This window comes from Narcine bancroftii, chromosome 3, assembly GCF_036971445.1.
Source record: "Narcine bancroftii isolate sNarBan1 chromosome 3, sNarBan1.hap1, whole genome shotgun sequence".
NCBI classification, from domain to species: Eukaryota; Metazoa; Chordata; class Chondrichthyes; order Torpediniformes; family Narcinidae; genus Narcine; species Narcine bancroftii.
Genome location: NC_091471.1, coordinates 176,479,555 through 176,498,396, shown reverse-complemented (window position 1 = coordinate 176,498,396; position 18,842 = coordinate 176,479,555). Strand labels below are relative to the sequence as shown.

The window sequence follows — 18,842 nt, the reverse complement described above, 5'->3', positions numbered from 1 at the left end:
CCTCAGCAGTTTCCGACATGGATTTCAGTGTCCCACACCTGGTAGCCAAGGAGGTAGACTGTTCCGTACCCCACGTGTAGCCTGTCTATGCCTTTGGCGCTGCCGACTCAGCAACCTCGCCAGGCCCCCCAGAAGCAGCCGCAGACCAACCATAGCATAACAGACACCCAAACAAACAGAACGAATACTGTTTCCATCACCTCAGATGGGGCCGAAACGCCCAGTGGTGCACCCACCCCGTGCTCCTACCCCAGCACCATACAAAACACAGCGACGGTAATTGGGCAGGCTAACTGCCGATAGTAGCCTTGGCAGTTGGTGCTCATAAAGGCCTACTCTACCTCAGGGACCAGTGGACAAAGAGGGACTTCCTAGTCAACACGGGCAGAGAGATAAGCTTCGTCCCACTGACATATTTCGAGACCAAACTCAACCTCAAGGGCCTCCTGTTACAATCAGCCAACAGCTCCTCCATCCAGAGTTACAGCACTTGCCTGGTTGCAACCCACGCCACGGACACAGTTTTCCAGTGGAAGTTCACAATCGCGGCTGTGGGAGAGGCCTTACTCGGAGCAGATTTCCTCTGGGCACATGAACCTTTGATTAGGTGCCATTTGGTGGACACTACCACGTTCCATTCATACACCCTTGCTCTGTGGCAACATCCTTTTCTGCCATTAGGAATCCATGCTTTGGAGCAAAAATATGCCTGCCTGCTGGCCAAGTAGCCAGCCCTACTGGCGCCCAACTTCCATGACGCCAGACCGCCTCATGGCGTGGAGCACCACATTGAGACTGCTGAGCCTCCAATGCACGCACGGGCTTGGCGCCTCCCACAAGACAAACTCCATTCAAACAGCCCCTGAGCCTCCTCACTCCACACGGTACAGAAGAACTTCGGCGGCTGGCACCCATGCAGCGACTAAACAATGCCTCAGTCCCAGATAGGTACCCTATCCCAGACATCCAGGACTTCGCCATGAGGCTCCAGGGCTGCCGGGTCTTTTCCAAGGTGGACCACATCAAGGGGTACCACCAGATCCCAGTGATCCCAAAAATGGCCATCATCACACTCTTCAGACTTTTCAAGTTCCTGCGAATGCTGTTTGTACTGAAGAATGCAGCTCAGACGTTCCAGCGGCTTATGGACGTGGTCAGCAGGAACATCTACTTCATCTATGTCTACCTGGACGACATACTCATCGCCAGCCCTGATGATAACACACACAGGACGCACCTGACTCTCCTCTTCGACAGGTTGAAGCAGTTTGGACTCACAGTGAACCCAGCCAAGTGCCAGTTCAGCCTAGGTACAATTGATTGATTTCCTGGGACACTGTATCATCACAGAGAAAGTCAAACCGCTGCTAGAAGCCATCTAAAACTTCCTCAAGCCAAGCACAATCAAAGGCCTGCATGTGTTCCTGGGGATGGTGAACTTTTATCATCGCTTCCTCTTGAAGCGGCCACCCTCAAGCAACTCCTGTTCGACCTTATCAAGCTCGGCAACAAGACTCTGTAAACCACAGAAGCATTCCAAACTATGAAAGCAGCACTAGCACAGGATAGACCTGGCCCATCTAGACTTTACCTCCCCCTGGCCCTTACAATGGATGAGTCAGACAGAACAGTGGGCTCTGTGTTGGAGCAATGGCACCCCTGGCTTTCTTCAGCAAACACCTCCAGACACCAAAGCTCAAATACAGCAATTTCGACCACGAGCCTCATGGCATGGAGGCAATATGACGCTTTCAGTACATGTTAGAAGACAGGGTTTTCACCGCCTACACAGACCACAAACCACTCACCGGATGAGGTGAGTTCCTACACACTCAACAAGGTCTCAGATCCGTGGTCAGCAAGACAACAGCATCACCTCTCCTACATTTCAGACTACACCACGGACATTCGTCACATTGTGGACAAGTCCAATGTGGTGGCCAACGCGTTATCCAGACCCACTATTGCCGCCATCTCTGAGGGGCTCGATGTCGCTCAGCTGGCCAAGGACTAAAAGGAGGATACAGATGTCCAGGCCTACTGGATGGCCATCACCAGCCTGAAGGTCAGCGATTTCTGCCCCTCATCAGGAGGCCCGGCTCTCCTGTGCAAAGTATCCAGAGGTTTCCCCAGACCCATGACCTGGTGATGGTGGGTATTGTAGTTCATGTGGCATGGCCTCTACTTTGATGTGATCGTGTGGGCTGAAATCTGTTTATAGTGCCAACGCGCCAAAGTGCACAGGGATACCAAGGCCCCACTCCAGACTGTCAAGCTGGGGGGTGCCGATTTGAGCATGTGCACATCGTCGGCCCACTCCCCGTGAGCCAAGGTATGCACTATCTGTTCATAACAATTGACCGTTTTACCTGTTGGCCAGAAGCCATACCCCAACCCAGATGAGATACAGAGACTTGCGCCAGAGCCTTTTTATCCACTTGAGTCACACATTTTGGAGTCCTCACCCAGAGCTAATCTACCAAGTTCTGTGGCAGCCAGTTTTACCACACCATGGCCTACCATCCTTAGGCAAATGGCCTGGTCGAGCATTTCCACCACGACCTGAAGTTAGCCCTAAACGCTCGACTACAAGGCCTGAAATGGATGGACAAACTCCCATGGGTGCTCTTTGGTATCCGCACAGCGCCGAAGAAAGAACTATCAGCCTCGTCCGCTGAGGTGTACGGTTTCCCACTTGCCATCCCAGGGGACATACATTTCAACCTCACCAGCCCACAGACCAGCACTCTAGATATCCTCCAGAGGTTGAGGGTGCAAGCAGGTAAACAAGCACCCTGCCAATGTCCCGACACGGTTCTCCACCCTGCCACATCCCCACGGACCTGCAGTCCACCGACAAAGTCTTCATGCAGAGAAGACAACAAAGAACACCCCTACAGTGTCCTACAAAGGTCCATTCAAGGTGCTCCAGCAGAACAGTCGTTTTTACACTAGACATTGGCAGATGACAGGTCAGGTTCATGATCAAGCGCCTCGAGGCGCCGCATCTGGACTCGGGCCAGCCTGTCCTGGACCCACAGGTCAGTCGCAGAAGCCGCCCGCCCAAAGACTGTACGATAACTGGCTCGGAGAGTGGCAGTGATTCTGGGGAGGGGATGGTGTAACGGGCTGAGCGACTGCGCGGTCAGGCAGGCCAAATCGCCGTCCCAATCGTTCAACTCAAAAATGGCGCGGGTCTCCCTTCCCTCCTGAGGAGAAGCCCACGGTTGACAACACGTGTTGCCCAGGGGACATCCCCACTTCTGGGTGGCGCACCGCCGGTTAGGGAGTGACGCCGCAACGCGCTGACATCACTTCCAGAAGCCAGCGCCCACATCACCAGAAGTGGGTGTTCCCCTGCGCGCAGCGTGAAGAATTCAAAACAATAAAGTCAGTTACTGGTTCGCCCTCTCACCGTCTCTTGGTTCTGTAGCGCTGTTGTAGCACAGACACAACAGGATTTTGCTTTTTATAAAAAAATATGCAGAAAGCTGAGATTTAAAAAAATTGCAGAAAGCTTTTAAAATATATCCTGTCGCCTTGTCTCTTCTATCCACTGCTGAAGAACTCTCAAGAACAGGAATGCAGCCTTAGGGTTGCAAGGCCTAACTTTGTCCAAATGGATCGGTTTTCTATCCAGTTAACAGAAATAACTAGATGAGGACAATGGATGCAACATCCTTGGCCAGAAAGGAGAGTCAATCTTCTTTTTAGAATCATTTATCATTTATTCCATCACTCATCACTGTGCCATTACAACGCACAAGGGTTAAGTTTAATTTGCCTTCCACATGATCTTTGTCTTTTAATAAAGCTGCAATAAATTTCAATAGAAGTAATGTCGAATTACAGCGAAATACTCATGCTTCATCGGATCGAACAATTCCTTTCCATGAGAGGAAAGGGGCAAGAAAACATCCCACCTTCTGATGAGCGGAAGCTGCAGCTTTGGTTCTTTCCTCGACCATCTCGGAGTTGCTGTCATAACTCTGGTTGTCCTCAGATTCGGAACTGTCATCAATTCCATCTGAACACGTTTGCTGAAAAGAGAAAATTAAAAATCTGGACTAACATTTAAAGGAGAAAAACGCAACCTTTTGTGAAACATGATGCATCCCATGAGGTTTCTGCAAAATCCGTTCTTTTAAAAGGACAACAGCGTTACCTTTCTTTGCAAGACGGATTCCAGTACAGTGAAGTAAAACAGAAGTCCCCCGACGGCGCCCAGGAAAAGGCCCACCACCACAGCAGTCACCAGTAAACCGGTGTCGAGCTGCAGCTCGCTGGGCGTGGGCGCAAGCACCACTCGCACTGCACAGGGATCGAGGCCATCGTGGCTCCGAGCCATTGATGCATTGAAACGAAGGAAACGACTTGATTCAACGAGCTGGCACTCTTGTCGTCACCACACAAATAAACATATGAAGAAAGTATCGCTTTGTGGTGACAAACTTGCTTCATTGGCTGCACAACGCGTTGGGGCTTTGCATCTCTGAAGGGTTCAGGATCTTGGCGTTGAATTTGAACAGCAGACGTATTGGCATTAATAGAGAGAGAAAATGGGAGTCGGGACATTTCCCAACTCGACCGAGTTTCTCCAAACTTTCAGCCGTCGACAATGCCCTCTGGAGGTTGTAGTTAGTAGCCCGTTTTCCCCAATGGGAAGGCATCATTAATCTCAACGACGGACTACATTTCCCAGAACCCACCGCGAAAGTAGCTTGTCAACCAGTCCAGACCAATCAAAAGCAGGACGGGGGGTGAGGGATGGACCCCCCTCCCGAGTAATGAGTTTGTGGCTGAAGCCAGTAATGATGGTGTTCGGTGAGGACGGCGATGCTCCTACTCACTCGCCAGTGCAGGAGTTGGAGGACGAAAGGCACCCACTGTAAACGGGAAGGCTGTGGTGTCCTCCCCACTCCTTGTGGGGTCTCTCAGCCATCCCGGGGGTAGCAAAGGTTGCCCTCCGCCCCGGGCCGCTGCGTCCTTTAGGGGCCGAGTGTGTGTGTTTTATATTTAGTTCCACCACACAAGTTTCACTCTCTTTCTCCTGCCGAGGTGGTCCTGGGTGGATCACCGAATTGTGCTTTTTTTGGAGCAAGCCCCGGGTCATGACACTCAGCGTCTGGCTTCTGTTCGCTGCCCTCGGCCACTCTCTGCACGGGTCACCGCTGGCGGCGACGAGTCTTGTCAAATTACTGTCACCCATGTCCCAAGTGAATAGAAGAACTGAAAAGGAGTTGCCAGAACTTCTAAGTTCACGGGCGAAGAAGCAACCTGTTGGTCGTGGGTGCGGGGCTGAGCCCCTCGTGGGCCTTGGCACTATTAACAAGGTAAACAATCTGACTGCAGAGAGGACCTTGGAAAATAACGCTCCTCGGTCAGAATTACGCGGTCTGGAGAGTTTTGTTCTCGTGGTTCTTGGGAATCGCCGAGATTGTAACGTTGCATGTGAACGGACGCGTTGTTCCCACATTCCATCTTCAGATTTACGCCCACCCACCCGCTTTTTTAGAGCTAAAACGCCCACGGTTAGTAAAATTCGGCTGGGTCGGGGAAGGCTGGTTGGCCTTAACTCGAGTGCAGAAATGCTGACAGTAATCACGGACTTGGATTTTAATTTTGAAGCGTTTGGAAGATGAACAGACGGCAGATTCCTCGGCCTTAAATGTGTATGATACTGAATGCACACATTCAGGTGAGTGGATTTGCAATGGTTGTGTTTCTATCTGTCTACTTGAACATACAATCTTTTGTTTCAAACGTGATCTATTATATAGTTTTAATAACGTATTGTTTAATGTAAAGGATTAATAAATCCCCTGTTTCAATTTACAATAAATTATGGCAAAAAAATATCAAAGTGTGGGGGGTAAAAAATTGTGACTCATCGAAAACGGGAAGATTTTCCGCTTTCAAACTGATACAGTACAAGTCTCATTGAAAACTCTGTACCTGCCCGGACGAGTGCAGCTCCAATCCAAACTCAATATTGTGAAAATAATCCGGAACAAAGCAGTCCACTTGATTGGTACCCCATTCACCACGGTGAATGTGCACTTTCTCCCCTGTCAGTTACTGTATATTATGGCTGCAGTGACAAAATGTACTGCATTTACTTGCATCGCCAATTAATTCAAGTTACTTTGTTGTCATGCAATGATCAAAAAATTGTTTTGTGAATAGTCCAGCTAAACAACTCAGGCACAGTGCAGAGTTCGAGAGTGAGCGAGAGCAGTTGTTACAAAACAAAGGCAATATAGTTTTTTTCAGTTGTGAGATCCATTCCAGAGTCTGATGACGGCAGAAAAGAAACTGTCCTTGAATATGGTGGTACATGATCTCACACTTGTGAATCTGCTGGCTGACAGGAGGAAGGTGAAGAGAGTGTGACAGGAGTGGGATGAGTTGGCTGCTTTTCCGAGGCAGCAGGAAGTATGAATGGAGGGGGAGGGACTGAGGCGCTTTCACACCTCTCTGCAGTTTCTTGCTGTCATGGGTGGAGTAGTTCCAATACCATGCAGTGTGCATCCTGACAGAATACTTTCAGGGTTGCATCCATGAACTGTGACAAGGGAGTTAAATTTCCTCCTGCTTCTGAGGAAGTAAATATGCTAATATCCTTTCTTTGCTATTCCATCAATGTGGATGGATCTTTAGTCACTGGAGTTGTTAACTCCTATGAACTTAAAGCGGTGTATGATCGCCATCTCATAACCCATTGATGGGGATTGGGGAATGAGCTCTGTCCTCTTCCAGGTCTATTACCAGCTCCATATTCTTGTTGACATTAAGAGAGAGGTTGTTGTCCTGGTACCTAGCCACTAGTCCCTTCATCTCCCTTTGTACATTAAATACTGACAGCATCACCAAAACTCGTAAATTGTACACCAAGAGTAAATGTAGGCTCATCGGAACATTACTTTCATCAGGTTCTCAACAAAGGTGTATGCCATTCTGACTTAAATGAGGCACCTTTTCTAATAGTCCAATAGGATTGTGAAAGAATTGCATCCAGAGCCTTTGCAATGTCTCCCTTGCTTCTTTTAACTGCCTGGACGTGGTGAGTTATCCATTTCAAAAAAGATTTAAACCTTTAACTGTACCTCCTTATCTATATTTTTGCTGTCCAATATTTCAAATTCATTCACCATAGCAACAACATCTTTGTGTCTTCTTTTAAGCTTTCTGGTATATTAAATTTTTGGTGCCTGACAAATGTCCACTCGATCCTTTCCACTAATCGCCTCCTTGGTAGCCAGCCCTGTGTATGCAGGAAATTCTACATTTGAGCCCACACTTCCTTGTTCACCACCATTTGGGGCTTCAAACTGTCCCTCCAAGTGATGCAACACTCTACTCGTGAATCTACAGGGGTCACCTACTGCATCCAGTCCTCCCATTGTGATGCCCTCTGCATAGGGGGGGAGTGGACGCAGACTGGGAGATCATTTCATTGAGCACCTTTGCTTTGTCTACTGTAATTGTGGGGACCTTCCAGTGACCAACTGTTTCAATTTTGTGCCCCATTCCCATACCAACATGTTTGACCATGGCCTCCTGCACTGCCAAACTGAGGCCACTTGAAATCTGGAGAAATGAAACCTAGTGTTCTGCCTGGGTACCTCCAACAAAATGGGATTAACAATGACGTTTCCATTTTCTGTTAGCTATCTCTCTCTCTCTCTCTCTCTCTCTCTCTCTCTCTCTCTCTTTCTCTCTCTCTCTCTCACACATACACAGAGAAAAACCTGGTTGACTCCCTCCCTGCTTGCAAAACCACATGACCCTCTTAGAACAGCAAACAGCACTCCCAGACAGCCTGCGGCTCTGAACCTACTCTGTTGCTTTTCAAAACAACAAGACATTAGTGAAGTCTCTTGGGCACTCTCCAAAGTTTTTTGCAAAGGCTTACTGAGCCGGCCTCTTTAGCTTGAGCAGAGCTCCGGTATTTTAAATAAGATCTGTTTTGAAATCACATTGTATGTGACCTACATTTAAAAATAAAACCTGCCACAATTTATCTTCCAAAATCATAACTATATACAATATAAAACACAACATATTCTGTCACAATAGGAAGATGGAGTCTGTCAAGACATCAATGTGAAGTGCTACTCACTGCTGCCTTCAGGCAGAAAGTACAAAAGCCTGAAAACCAACACTTCTGGGTTCTAGAAAGTTTCTTGCAAATGGCTGTCAGGCTTTGTTGTTTTGAAAAGCAACAGAGTAGGTTCAGAGCCGCAGGCTGTCTGGGAGTGCTGTTTGCTGTTCTAAGAGGTTCATGTGGTTTTGCAAGCAGGGAGGGAGTCAACCAGGTTTTTCTCTGTGTATGCCTCTGCCTTTGTTTTGTAACAACTGTTCTCGCTCACTCTTGAACTCTGCACTGTGCCTGAGTTGTTTAGCTGGACTATTCACAAAACAATTTTTTGATCATTGCATGACAACAAAGTAACTTGAATTAATTGGCGATGCAACATCACAAAAATGATGGTCTTTGCTATTGTAACATCACTCTTTTTTTCTTGCACTGTGGTGACTGAATATTAAATATAAATCTTTTGTATTTATTGTACCTTTTTAAAGTGTGTGGCAAGTATCAACAGAGAAGATATGCCATGTCAGTTTCTGAAGCAGATCCCTTAAGTGGCTTTCTGCTGTGTTCTTACAATGCTTAATACCGGTTATCTTCCCTCTCCACTCAGCAGGGTCTTGATTCAAAATGTCACCTACTCTTTTCACCCCACAGATGCTGTTCAACCCACTGAATTCCTCCTGTGGTTTATTTTTTTGGACAGATTCCAACATGTGCAGTATTAATGCCTCATTAAAGGAATTGTATTTGACTACTGCAGTCAACGTTGTTTTTTGATGTTTGATCACTTTTTCAGACTTCAGATTTATTGTCAGAGTACATGTATGACATCACATACAACTCTGAGATTTTTTTTTCTGTGGGCAGGACAGAATTACCACTTATTGGTAGTGCAAATAAACTGTACACAGCATATACATGTAAACAAATAAAGAACTGTAAACAGATAATGAATGTAAACAAACTGTACATCCGATTGAGTTTGTCGTTGAGGAGTCTGACAGTGGAGGGGGAGCAGCTGTTCCTGAATCTGGAGGTGCGAGTCTTGTGGCACCTAGACCTCTTTCCTGATGATAGCACGAGAACAGAGCGTGTGCTGGGTGGTGTGGATCCTTGATGATTGCTGCTGCTCTCCAACTGCAGCGTTCCCTGTAGATGTATCAATAGTGGGGAGGGTTTTGCCTGTGATTACCCCAGGCTGTCCTGTACCTTTTGGAGGGTTTAATGCTCAGGGCTATTGGTGTCCCTGTACCAGACCATGATGCAGCTGGTTAGTACACTTTCCACCACACATCTGTAGAAATTTTCCAGGGTTTCTGGTGACCTACCAAACCTCCGCAAACACCTGAGGAAGTAGAGGTGCTTTCTTCACCATGCCATTAGTGTGTGCGTTCAGTTTCTGTCCTTAATCCATAACATCTGAAGATGATTAGATTTCCTGTCTTGAAAAATGTTTTAAAAAATTGCATTAGATTGTGTGAAGTCAGATTTCTATTCATCCAATCTTTCATAACATGGGGAGCCTCTGTGGATTTGAATTCTAGAACATCCTCTGTTCACCCTGACACTATAATTTTCTTAAGAAGAGCATTATGTCCAGAGAGTAATTGAGTAAAAAAATTAGAGGTGACTGTAATATCATACTTTGGAAAGAATGAGGTGACAATCACAGATACATCATCAGTGCTGTATATAAGTAATTAAGTGAATTCTCCCTGTGCAATTATCTGGAAGTTGTAACTCTGCCCAGAAGGAAAATGAACACGAATCAATCCTCAATACAAAAAAACTCTTCAAGACATTTCTGACAAATATTGCCTTTTCAACTTCTGATCCAATTACTACTGGGCTTGATTGGTAACTATGTCCACTGCACTTGATCTCAATGTTATTTCACAGTAAATTCTAGTACTGCTGCATCTATCCAGGAAATTCAGTGTGTAAGTTTAAATATGTTTGTACTCACAAGAAGAATAAAGTTTAGTCAGTAATCTTAGTATTAAATTACACACTCTAATTATGACAGAAATCCTTTTCAATAAAAAAAATAAGTTATTGAGATTATTGATTTAAGTATGGTGCCATGCTTGCATTGTTCCAGTCTGTACATCATGAATATTGCTGTGTTGGCTGTACTTACAAATGATCTTTATTTGTCAAAATATTCCTATATCTTAGGTTGGATTGAACAATAAAAACCTTAAATGAGTTAAAGGTGAATTCCTTTGAGATTATTTCACTTGGTGGATATACAAAGAGTAAAAGAGAGGTGAGAGTAGATATTACTTTGGCTTGGCTTCGCGGACGAAGATTTATGGAGGGGGTAAAAAGTCCACGTCAGCTGCAGGCTCGTTTGTGGCTGACCAGTCCGATGCGGGACAGGCAGACACGATTGCAGCGGTTGCAAGGGAAAATTGGTTGGTTGGGGTTGGGTGTTGGGTTTTTCCTCCTTTGCCTTTTGTCAGTGAGGTGGGCTCTGCGGTCTTCTTCAAAGGAGGCTGCTGCCCGCCAAACTGTGAGGCGCCAAGATGCACGGTTTGAGGCGTTATCAGCCCACTGGCGGTGGTCAATGTGGCAGGCACCAAGAGATTTCTTTAGGCAGTCCTTGTACCTTTTCTTTGGTGCACCTCTGTCACGGTGGCCAGTGGAGAGCTCGCCATATAATACGATCTTGGGAAGGCGATGGTCCTCCATTCTGGAGACGTGACCCATCCAGCGCAGCTGGATCTTCAGCAGCGTGGACTCGATGCTGTCGACCTCTGCCATCTCGAGTACCTCGACGTTAGGGGTGTGAGCGCTCCAATGGATGTTGAGGATGGAGCGGAGACAACGCTGGTGGAAGCGTTCTAGGAGCCGTAGGTGGTGCCGGTAGAGGACCCATGATTCGGAGCCGAACAGGAGTGTGGGTATGACAACGGCTCTGTATACGCTTATCTTTGTGAGGTTTTTCAGTTGGTTGTTTTTCCAGACTCTTTTGTGTAGTCTTCCAAAGGCGCTATTTGCCTTGGCGAGTCTGTTGTCTATCTCATTGTCGATCCTTGCATCTGATGAAATGGTGCAGCCGAGATACGTAAACTGGTTGACCGTTTTGAGTTTTGTGTGCCCGATGGAGATGTGGGGGGGCTGGTAGTCATGGTGGGGAGCTGGCTGATGGAGGACCTCAGTTTTCTTCAGGCTGACTTCCAGGCCAAACATTTTGGCAGTTTCCGCAAAGCAGGACGTCAAGCGCTGAAGAGCTGGCTCTGAATGGGCAACTAGAGCGGCATCATCTGCAAAGAGTAGTTCACGGACAAGTTTCTCTTGTGTCTTGGTGTGAGCTTGCAGGCGCCTCAGATTGAAGAGACTGCCATCCGTGCGGTACCGGATGTAAACAGCGTCTTCATTGTTGGGGACCACTAGAAAATGAGGTTGAAGAAATAATAATGGGAGACAAGGAGATGGCAGAGGAACTAAATTAGTATTTTGCATCAGTCTTTACTGTGGGAGATGATAGCAGTGTGCCAGATGTAGATGGGTAGCTGGGAAGAGAAGTGAGTGCAGTTACTATTTCAAATGGGAGGGTGCTCAGAAAGCTGAAGGGTCTAAGGGTGCATTTGTCTCCTGGACCAGATGAATTGCACCCTCAGGTTCAGAAAAAAGTAGCAGTAGATTGTTGAGATATTAGTAATGATCTTTCAAGAATCAATAGATTTTGGTATGACTCCGGAGGACTGGAAAATCGCACAAGTCACTACTATTCCGGAAGAGAGGGAGACAGCAGAAAGGAAATTGTAGATCGATTAGCCTGACGTCAGCAGTTTTAGACAGTGGAGCTACTAATGCTGTTTGAAAGATCACTATAAATTTCTGCCTGTGCTTCTGGCCACATGTCCAGAGTACAGTTCTATACTTGGGGAAGAGTTTTGATTTCACAGGATTGAGAACTGTAAACTAGTTTTGAAATTATCATTATCAAATACTATTTCTTACCCAATCTATAGGCATTTGTTGGCCTTCCTTGAACACAAATTTTGAACAGAAACCACAGCTGTACTGGGAATGTCATTAGCAAATTCTAGCATATCAATTTAATGGCATTTATGCAGATTAAATTATCCAGTAATGTTTGGGGAATCGAAATCTGCTGATGGAACAATGCATTTTGCATCAACTAATGTATTTGTCCCATTGCAGAGTTAGGGGTTTTGTCTCAGGAGCACCAGGATCCCCCTCTTTCTTCGGCAGCCTCGGGCGGCACATGGGGCCAATCAGTCTTCTTCTCACTTGTGACGTGGAGCAAGTCATTTGAGTCTCCAAGGAAAAGAAAATTTCCACAGTCCATGTTGAAGGTTTGTGCAGCAATATTATATAAATGGATTGAAAATCTACCAGTGTTCAGAGAATGAATGAATATGAGTTTATTGTAATACAGGTGCCTAACCTTTTGTGTGGAATTCCGAAAACTGGCAACCTCCAAAAGCCGGCACTTTTTTTTCAGTAGATGACATCAACTTATCAAAGATAGTGTTTGACACCAAACATGACCTGATGCGACCCTTCCTCAACTTCTGTGTATCCCGTCATGTTTCACTACTGTATAAGCACCTCCGAATCGCATATACTGATGCCTGTCCAGCTTTGCAGCGTTTTCAGTTGGCCAGCAGTGACCATGTACAACTGAAATAACAGTATCAGTGCCAGCACAGGTGAACTGAGAAGGGGGCCGTTCTCCTGGCGCTGGTATAGCGGGAAGGGGGGGGCATAGAGAGAGAGAGATGGCAGCATGACTTGGTCGGGTGAGGGGGTGAGATGGCAGCGCGACTTGGGTGAGTGAGGGGGAGGGAGACTGCAGCTTGACTCAGATGGGCTGGGGAAGAGAGGCGGCAGCGTGACTTGGGTGATGAGGGAGGGAAGAGAGATGGCAAAGCAACTCGGATGGATGAGGGGGAAGAGAGCAGCGTGACTCAGCAGGTGAGGGAGAGGAGATGGCAGCGCGACTCGGGGGAGGGAGAGAGATGGCAGGGTGTCTCAGATGGGGGGTGAAGACGGCAGCGCAACTCAGGCGGGGTTAAAGTAATGAAAATCAAACTGCAGAAGATTCCCAACAGCGGCAGGTGTCTGGTCCTAACGATCTTGGATAAAAGGTTAGGCATCTGAATATGTTCAATGTACAGATTCAATGAAAGTGTGACTTGCAATAGAATCCCAGTTATGTAAAACACACTACTGCAAATTAAGTATCATTAAAAACATGAAATACAGGAAGATAAACGTAAAAGGAAAAGAAATTAAATAATAAATATTTACAGTTAGCCAGTCATGTAAAAAAACATTGTGTAGTGGAGCAGTCAGATCTTTGGTGGTGTTGCAGTAGTGATATGCTTTGGGTGATGTGGGGAGGGTCAAGAGCCAGATGGCTGTTGAAAAAATTAGTTGTCTTGAAACTGGAGGTCGTGCTTAAAGGCAGCAGCAAGAAGATAATGTGACCAGGGTGATGGGGGTCTTTTATGATGCTGTTGAACATATATGATGCAGTAGATGAGTTTGATGGAGCAATGAATACTTTGATGGAGTTGATGAGACAGTGCCCTTGATGTTTCTATGACTGGTTCTTCCACCAGGGCATCAGATTTGTATTCTGATTCACCTTTTGCAGCAAAGTTGTGAGACTGGTTGGGAGGGAGGATTGTGCATGGATTCTGATCATTCTTTTAATAGTGCAGAGTTTGTGTTCATGTAGGGAGTGTGGCAAGATGATCTGCAGATGCAAATCCCCACAACCAGTAATGTAATATTGTATAGATAATGTGTTTTTATGGTGATTGATAAAAATAAGTATCAGTTGAATTCTTTGTGATTGTATTAAAAATAGTCAATGGAACTTGCCATTGAATTGAATTTAAACTTTGAAAAATTAATGCAGGTCAGATTGCATCTATGGAAAGTGTTTCAAGTCAACAATTGCTCATGAGAACTGTATAAACATGTTAGTTAAATTGTATTTTAATCAGGATTAAATTCCTTAGAATTTGCAAATGTTACAGAATAATTCATTTATTTATTGTTAGACTGCATGTAGAGGCAGCCCAAAGAATTCCTTTGCTGTTAAAAGATGACTTAACAGATGGCTTTGTAAATATAATTTGCTGTGTAATATTTAATAGAGTGGAACAGAAAGACAGTATTCAATTGCTTTATCACACGCTGATTATTTGTACACATAATATCATTAAAAATGTATTCTGGGCAGCCTTTGACATGTTTCAGAGATGGCAAGTAATTACTTTTGTTTAATAACCTTTTGTTTAATAATAAATCCTGAAGAAGGTGAAGCCCAAAGAACAAATGGAATGTTGGTTACCAGTGTTGTTGTTCGTCCTTCGTAGTCAAAGATGACCATGGCTTCAAAGTCAAATGGAAGATTGGTGGCTGGTGGTCCGGAGGTGACTGATGAGGCTAATCTGGGCTCTGAAGGCTCGCCCACATGTGGGACACAAGTGGGTGGGTGCTGTCGTGGCAGTGGATGCTGCTTGGGCCTTGCGCACAGCACGCATTCTTTGCGCTTCGATGATGCACCTGACTTCAGCTGCAAGGAATATTTTGCTATGCAGTAACATAAGGAGGATTAAATTGTGTAAGACGAAAAGAATAAATGCTTGTTGCTTCATTTTGTTGCAGTTTCATTCAGTTATGAGATTTTCTTTGTTCTATTATCTCATGCGGCTTGAACTACAGGAAACAATTCCTGATGTCTCAACCTGCACTCCTCAAGTTTGTAATCTTTGATTCTGTGCCTATGCTGGCTGCTGTTACTGGGAGCGCCCCAATGCCGAATCATCCCACATATAAAAGAGACTGAGCCCCCTCCCACAGACTTGAAGATGGAATGGTACGTTGTTTTGAAATTGTTATATAAAGATGTATTTAAAAGGTGACCCAACTTTATGGTCGTTCGAGTAACAGAAATTTACCCTTATAGAATTCACAAAACACAACTCAAAAAAAGAGTTGGAAAATAAAATTAACTCAGACTGAAATTATGTGAAGGAAGTAAACATTTTTTTAAATGCCTTGACAAGTGCTGATGCTATTGGAAAACTATGATGTGGACTGTTTTCTAGGAATCCTACCTCCTCGTAACCCAGGGATCGCAGAGACTAAAAATCTGAACTGTAAAACAGAAAATGCTGAAAATAGTCATCAGGTCAGACAGCATCTGTGGTGAGAGAGAAGGCCATCAAATTGAAATATTAAATGTTTCTCCTTCTAATGCTGGCTGACCAGCTGAGCATTTTCAGTATTTCACTCTTTTTTATTTTGGTGAATTTATGTGCTAATCCTCACTGTGAATTTGCATCTTATATGTTGAACAGTATGAAAACAGAAGGAAGATTCCAGGATCATCAGCTTTCAACTTGACTTTTCAGAAATGTGCAGAGGTAAGCTACCTCTCCCAAGTATAATCCCTTGTGAGAACTGCCAGCTATGGCGGTACCAGCATATATATTTATTTGCAGGATTCTCTCTCCATTATGAATAAAATACTTGCAATCGTCAAAAATTAGTAGTTAACAGATGAGAAATGTATTCCATCTGAAATTATGTCATTGTGGGAGGTTTTTATTGTCCAGACTGTTCTTGGCCTCCACTGTTCCAAACAGCATAGTGCCAGAGCTCCCTTCCACTGGGTGACTGCCCTGCACAGGGCAGTTTGGAGCTCTCTGTTCATACACTCAACTCAGTCCATTGAATGGCTTTGACAGCAGATGAGACTCTGTCCCCAGGCTCACCAGCTGTCAAAGCTGCCACTGAGATTGAATGTTCATGAATGTCAAAGTGTCCACATTTTTAAAAATAAATGACAAAATAAAAGTAAAATAATACATTTTTTAAAAAACATTAAAATTGTAAGAAACACTCCTACACATTTGAAAATTATGCAAGTAAACTTAAATTAACAAACTAAATTAAATAAATATGTTCACTTCCATTCACCAGAATTGGTCTCTTATGTTAATTTTAATGGATATCAAAGTCATAGCATTAGATAGAGCATGAAACTGCCTTTCAGCCCAATTAATCTGACTGACCAAGTTGTCTTCTTGACCCAGTCCCATTTTCCAGTGATTGGACTATATACCTCTAAACCTTTCCTCTACCTGTATCTGTTTAAACATTTTTTGTATGTGTACCTGGTCTTCTTCCTTCAGCAGCTTGTTCCTGAAAAGTTTGCCTCTCAGGTTCAATTGAAATATTCCCTCCCCCCACCTTTGCCTTCTTGTTTGAGACTCCCCTACCTAGGGAAAATGACTGCAGCCATTCAGGGAAAAATAGCCCCAGCCTATTCAACCTCAGCCTATCCAGCCCTCCAGTCTTGGTAAGACACTAGAGAACCCAGTTGAACTAAATCCTGTTGTAATCTTAAATAACCTTCTTCAATGACCCAACAAGTTTTGTGTCCTCCACAAATTTACAAACCTTCGCAATTACATTCTCAACTGGGAAGAGCTGGGACTTGTGTAGAAATTAGCTCCCATGTTGTATTCATGGCAGTCCACTGGAGCAGATCTGCCAGCATAAACTCAAGCAAGTGCTAGATTTGGGATTTCCCTGGCACAGCACAGGCAAATCCTGGCAGAACTACAAATGCTTTGTTGGAAGATCTCTTTTGTTCTCCGATGTTGGGGTGTGGCATGGCATTTGATCAGGAAAGAGGAATTTATAGTTCACATTTGCTAATAACAATTCAATGATTTTACAAGTGTGAATGTTTGACATGTGATGATGTAGCTCCTGGGATTTGGAAAGAACTATGTGATATTTTCTAAAGTAGTGCTCTGTTCTTGCATTTGAAATTTCATTTTTGCAAGATTTGCAGTTACACTCAGAAAATAGCCAAATTAGCGTACAGGTGGGGTATGCTAAGGTTTTATTGGACTGGTTTTGTAATACTCTTGCATGAGAGGAACATTGGATTCAACACTAATGATGATATAAAATGTCTTATGAGTCATTTGCATTGTTGATGGACATACGATAGATGAAGACTTCAGAATCAGAATTTATTATCATGAACATGTTACAAAATTTGTTGTTTTGTGGCAGCATCGCAGGTGCAAACTAGTTAGAAATTAAATTTTACAAATCTATTAGTGCAAAAGTAGTATTTGTTGTTCATTGTCTAATCAGAAATCTGATGACACAGAAAGAAGCTGTTTTTGTACTGTTGGGTTTTTGACTTCAGGCTCCTGTACCTCCTTTCTGATGGTAACAGTGAGAAGAGGGCATGGCCTGGCTGGTGAGGGTCCTTGAGGATAGTGTGGCTGCTTTGCTGAGACACTGTCTCTTGTAGATGTCCTTAAAGGAGTGAAAGCTGGGACCCATGATGGCACTGACCAAGTTCATACCTCTGTGGTTATTTTCCTGTCATGTGCATTGGTACATCTGTACCACACAGTGATACAACCGGTTGGAATGTTCTCCATGGTACAACTGTAGTCATTTGGAAGAGACTTTGGTGACGTATAGATGCTGGTGAGCCGCCTTCATGGTCGGATCAGCATAGGGACCCCAGGATAGATCTTCAGAGATGTTGATCCCCCCCCCCCCCCAGGAATTTGAAGTTCTTAACCCTTTCCACTGCTGACCCATAGATGAGGACTGGTTCATGTTCTCCTGATTTCCCTCTCCCATGTTCCTTAGTTTTGCTCTTGTTGAGTGCAAGGTTTTTGTTGAGACAACATTCAACTAGCTGATCTTTCTCACTCCTGTATGCTTCCTCATTGCCCTCTAATTCTGCCGATGACCATGGTGCCTTTGGCAAATTTGAGAGGAGTAAAACAAGTTACCTATGAATTCTGTCTGAGGAATTGTGCTTTAAGGTCATTCAGAGAAAGAGAGAGAAAAAGCTGCATGTATTGGAATACAAATGTCCAATTGAAAGTGCTGAAGGTGTTTTGTTTTTAATTTTGTGTATGAACAATTGTTGTTCTCTACTGCCCTCTTGAGGCCTTTCTTATAATGCAGCTGTGACAAATTGTTCCCAAACAATTGAATTGCACCCAAAACATAAGTAAAGCTGGAGTAAACTTAAAGGTTCCATTATTGTCATGTAATACTGTACTTAAAATGTAACATACATGAAATTCTTCAACTTTTGTCTACCCTAAGGCAAACAGAGAGTTGCCCCTTCGTTCAGCGTCCCTCACAGAAACCTACAGTACCAGGTGTTCCTAGGCAGTGTCCCACCTTCCCCCCTCCCCCCCCCCCCCCCCCCCCCCGTCCTGCACGCCACAAGTACTGACTAGGCCTGAGCCTGCTTAGTTTCTGAGATCAGAAAATCTCAGGTGTCTTCGGGCTTGATGATGGGTCTTTTTGTCTTCCTGGTGCCTGAGTCAAATATTACTCATTCAAATAATTTTAGCAAATGCATAAGCTGTCCCTGCCATTGTGTCAGAATATGTGGGAGTGAGAGTTAACCGGCATTTATGTAGATTTTGCATTGAAGAGAGAGTTAGAATAAAGGGGTTTTTTCATGCCCTGAGGATCAGTTCATGACCCTCAACTATTTATGATGTACTAAGAAACTGCAGGAAGGAGGTAGAGGACAAGGTAACTGAGTTTCCCTAAGGAATGGAAGGTGGGTGGCATGCTGCATTGAAGATATTCGGACTTGGTAACTGAATATGGAGAGGCTGAGTGAGTGGGGGAAAACTTGTCAAATAAGATTATTTGAGATAGTGTGAGGTTATACGCTTCTGTAAGAGGA

At 44.7% G+C, this 18,842-nt stretch overlaps 2 protein-coding genes across 12 annotated transcripts in view; one reads left to right on the top strand and one right to left on the bottom strand.

Moving 5' to 3' along the window:
• LOC138757882 (evC complex member EVC-like) overlaps positions 1-7,320 on the bottom strand; it is a 60,417-nt gene extending 53,097 nt beyond the window's left edge. For 2 of the 6 annotated variants that reach the window (XR_011353942.1, XM_069925942.1), the window contains exons 1-2: positions 4,166-4,622; positions 3,924-4,040 (exon numbers count right to left, since the gene is read on the bottom strand). Coding sequence is in view for 3 of the 6 variants with exons in the window: in XM_069925942.1 (XP_069782043.1) it covers positions 3,924-4,040; positions 4,166-4,348 (300 nt within the window). In the remaining 3 variants the exon portion in view is untranslated. Of the gene's footprint in view, positions 1-3,923; positions 4,041-4,165; positions 4,624-5,955 lie in introns of those variants that run through there. The other 4 variants (XM_069925948.1, XM_069925945.1, XM_069925943.1 and 1 more) reach the window with 3 other exon arrangements.
• The window catches only part of LOC138757881 (limbin-like), a 169,849-nt gene continuing 154,389 nt past the window's right edge, over positions 3,383-18,842 (top strand). For 2 of the 6 annotated variants that reach the window (XM_069925937.1, XM_069925934.1), the window contains exons 1-4: positions 3,387-5,333; positions 5,629-5,698; positions 12,269-12,423; positions 15,448-15,513. In XM_069925937.1, coding sequence (XP_069782038.1) covers positions 5,112-5,333; positions 5,629-5,698; positions 12,269-12,423; positions 15,448-15,513 — 513 coding nt within the window. In that variant the 5' untranslated portion in view covers positions 3,387-5,111. Of the gene's footprint in view, positions 5,334-5,628; positions 5,699-12,268; positions 12,424-14,864; positions 14,964-15,262; positions 15,296-15,447; positions 15,514-18,842 lie in introns of those variants that run through there. The other 4 variants (XM_069925939.1, XM_069925935.1, XM_069925938.1 and 1 more) reach the window with 4 other exon arrangements.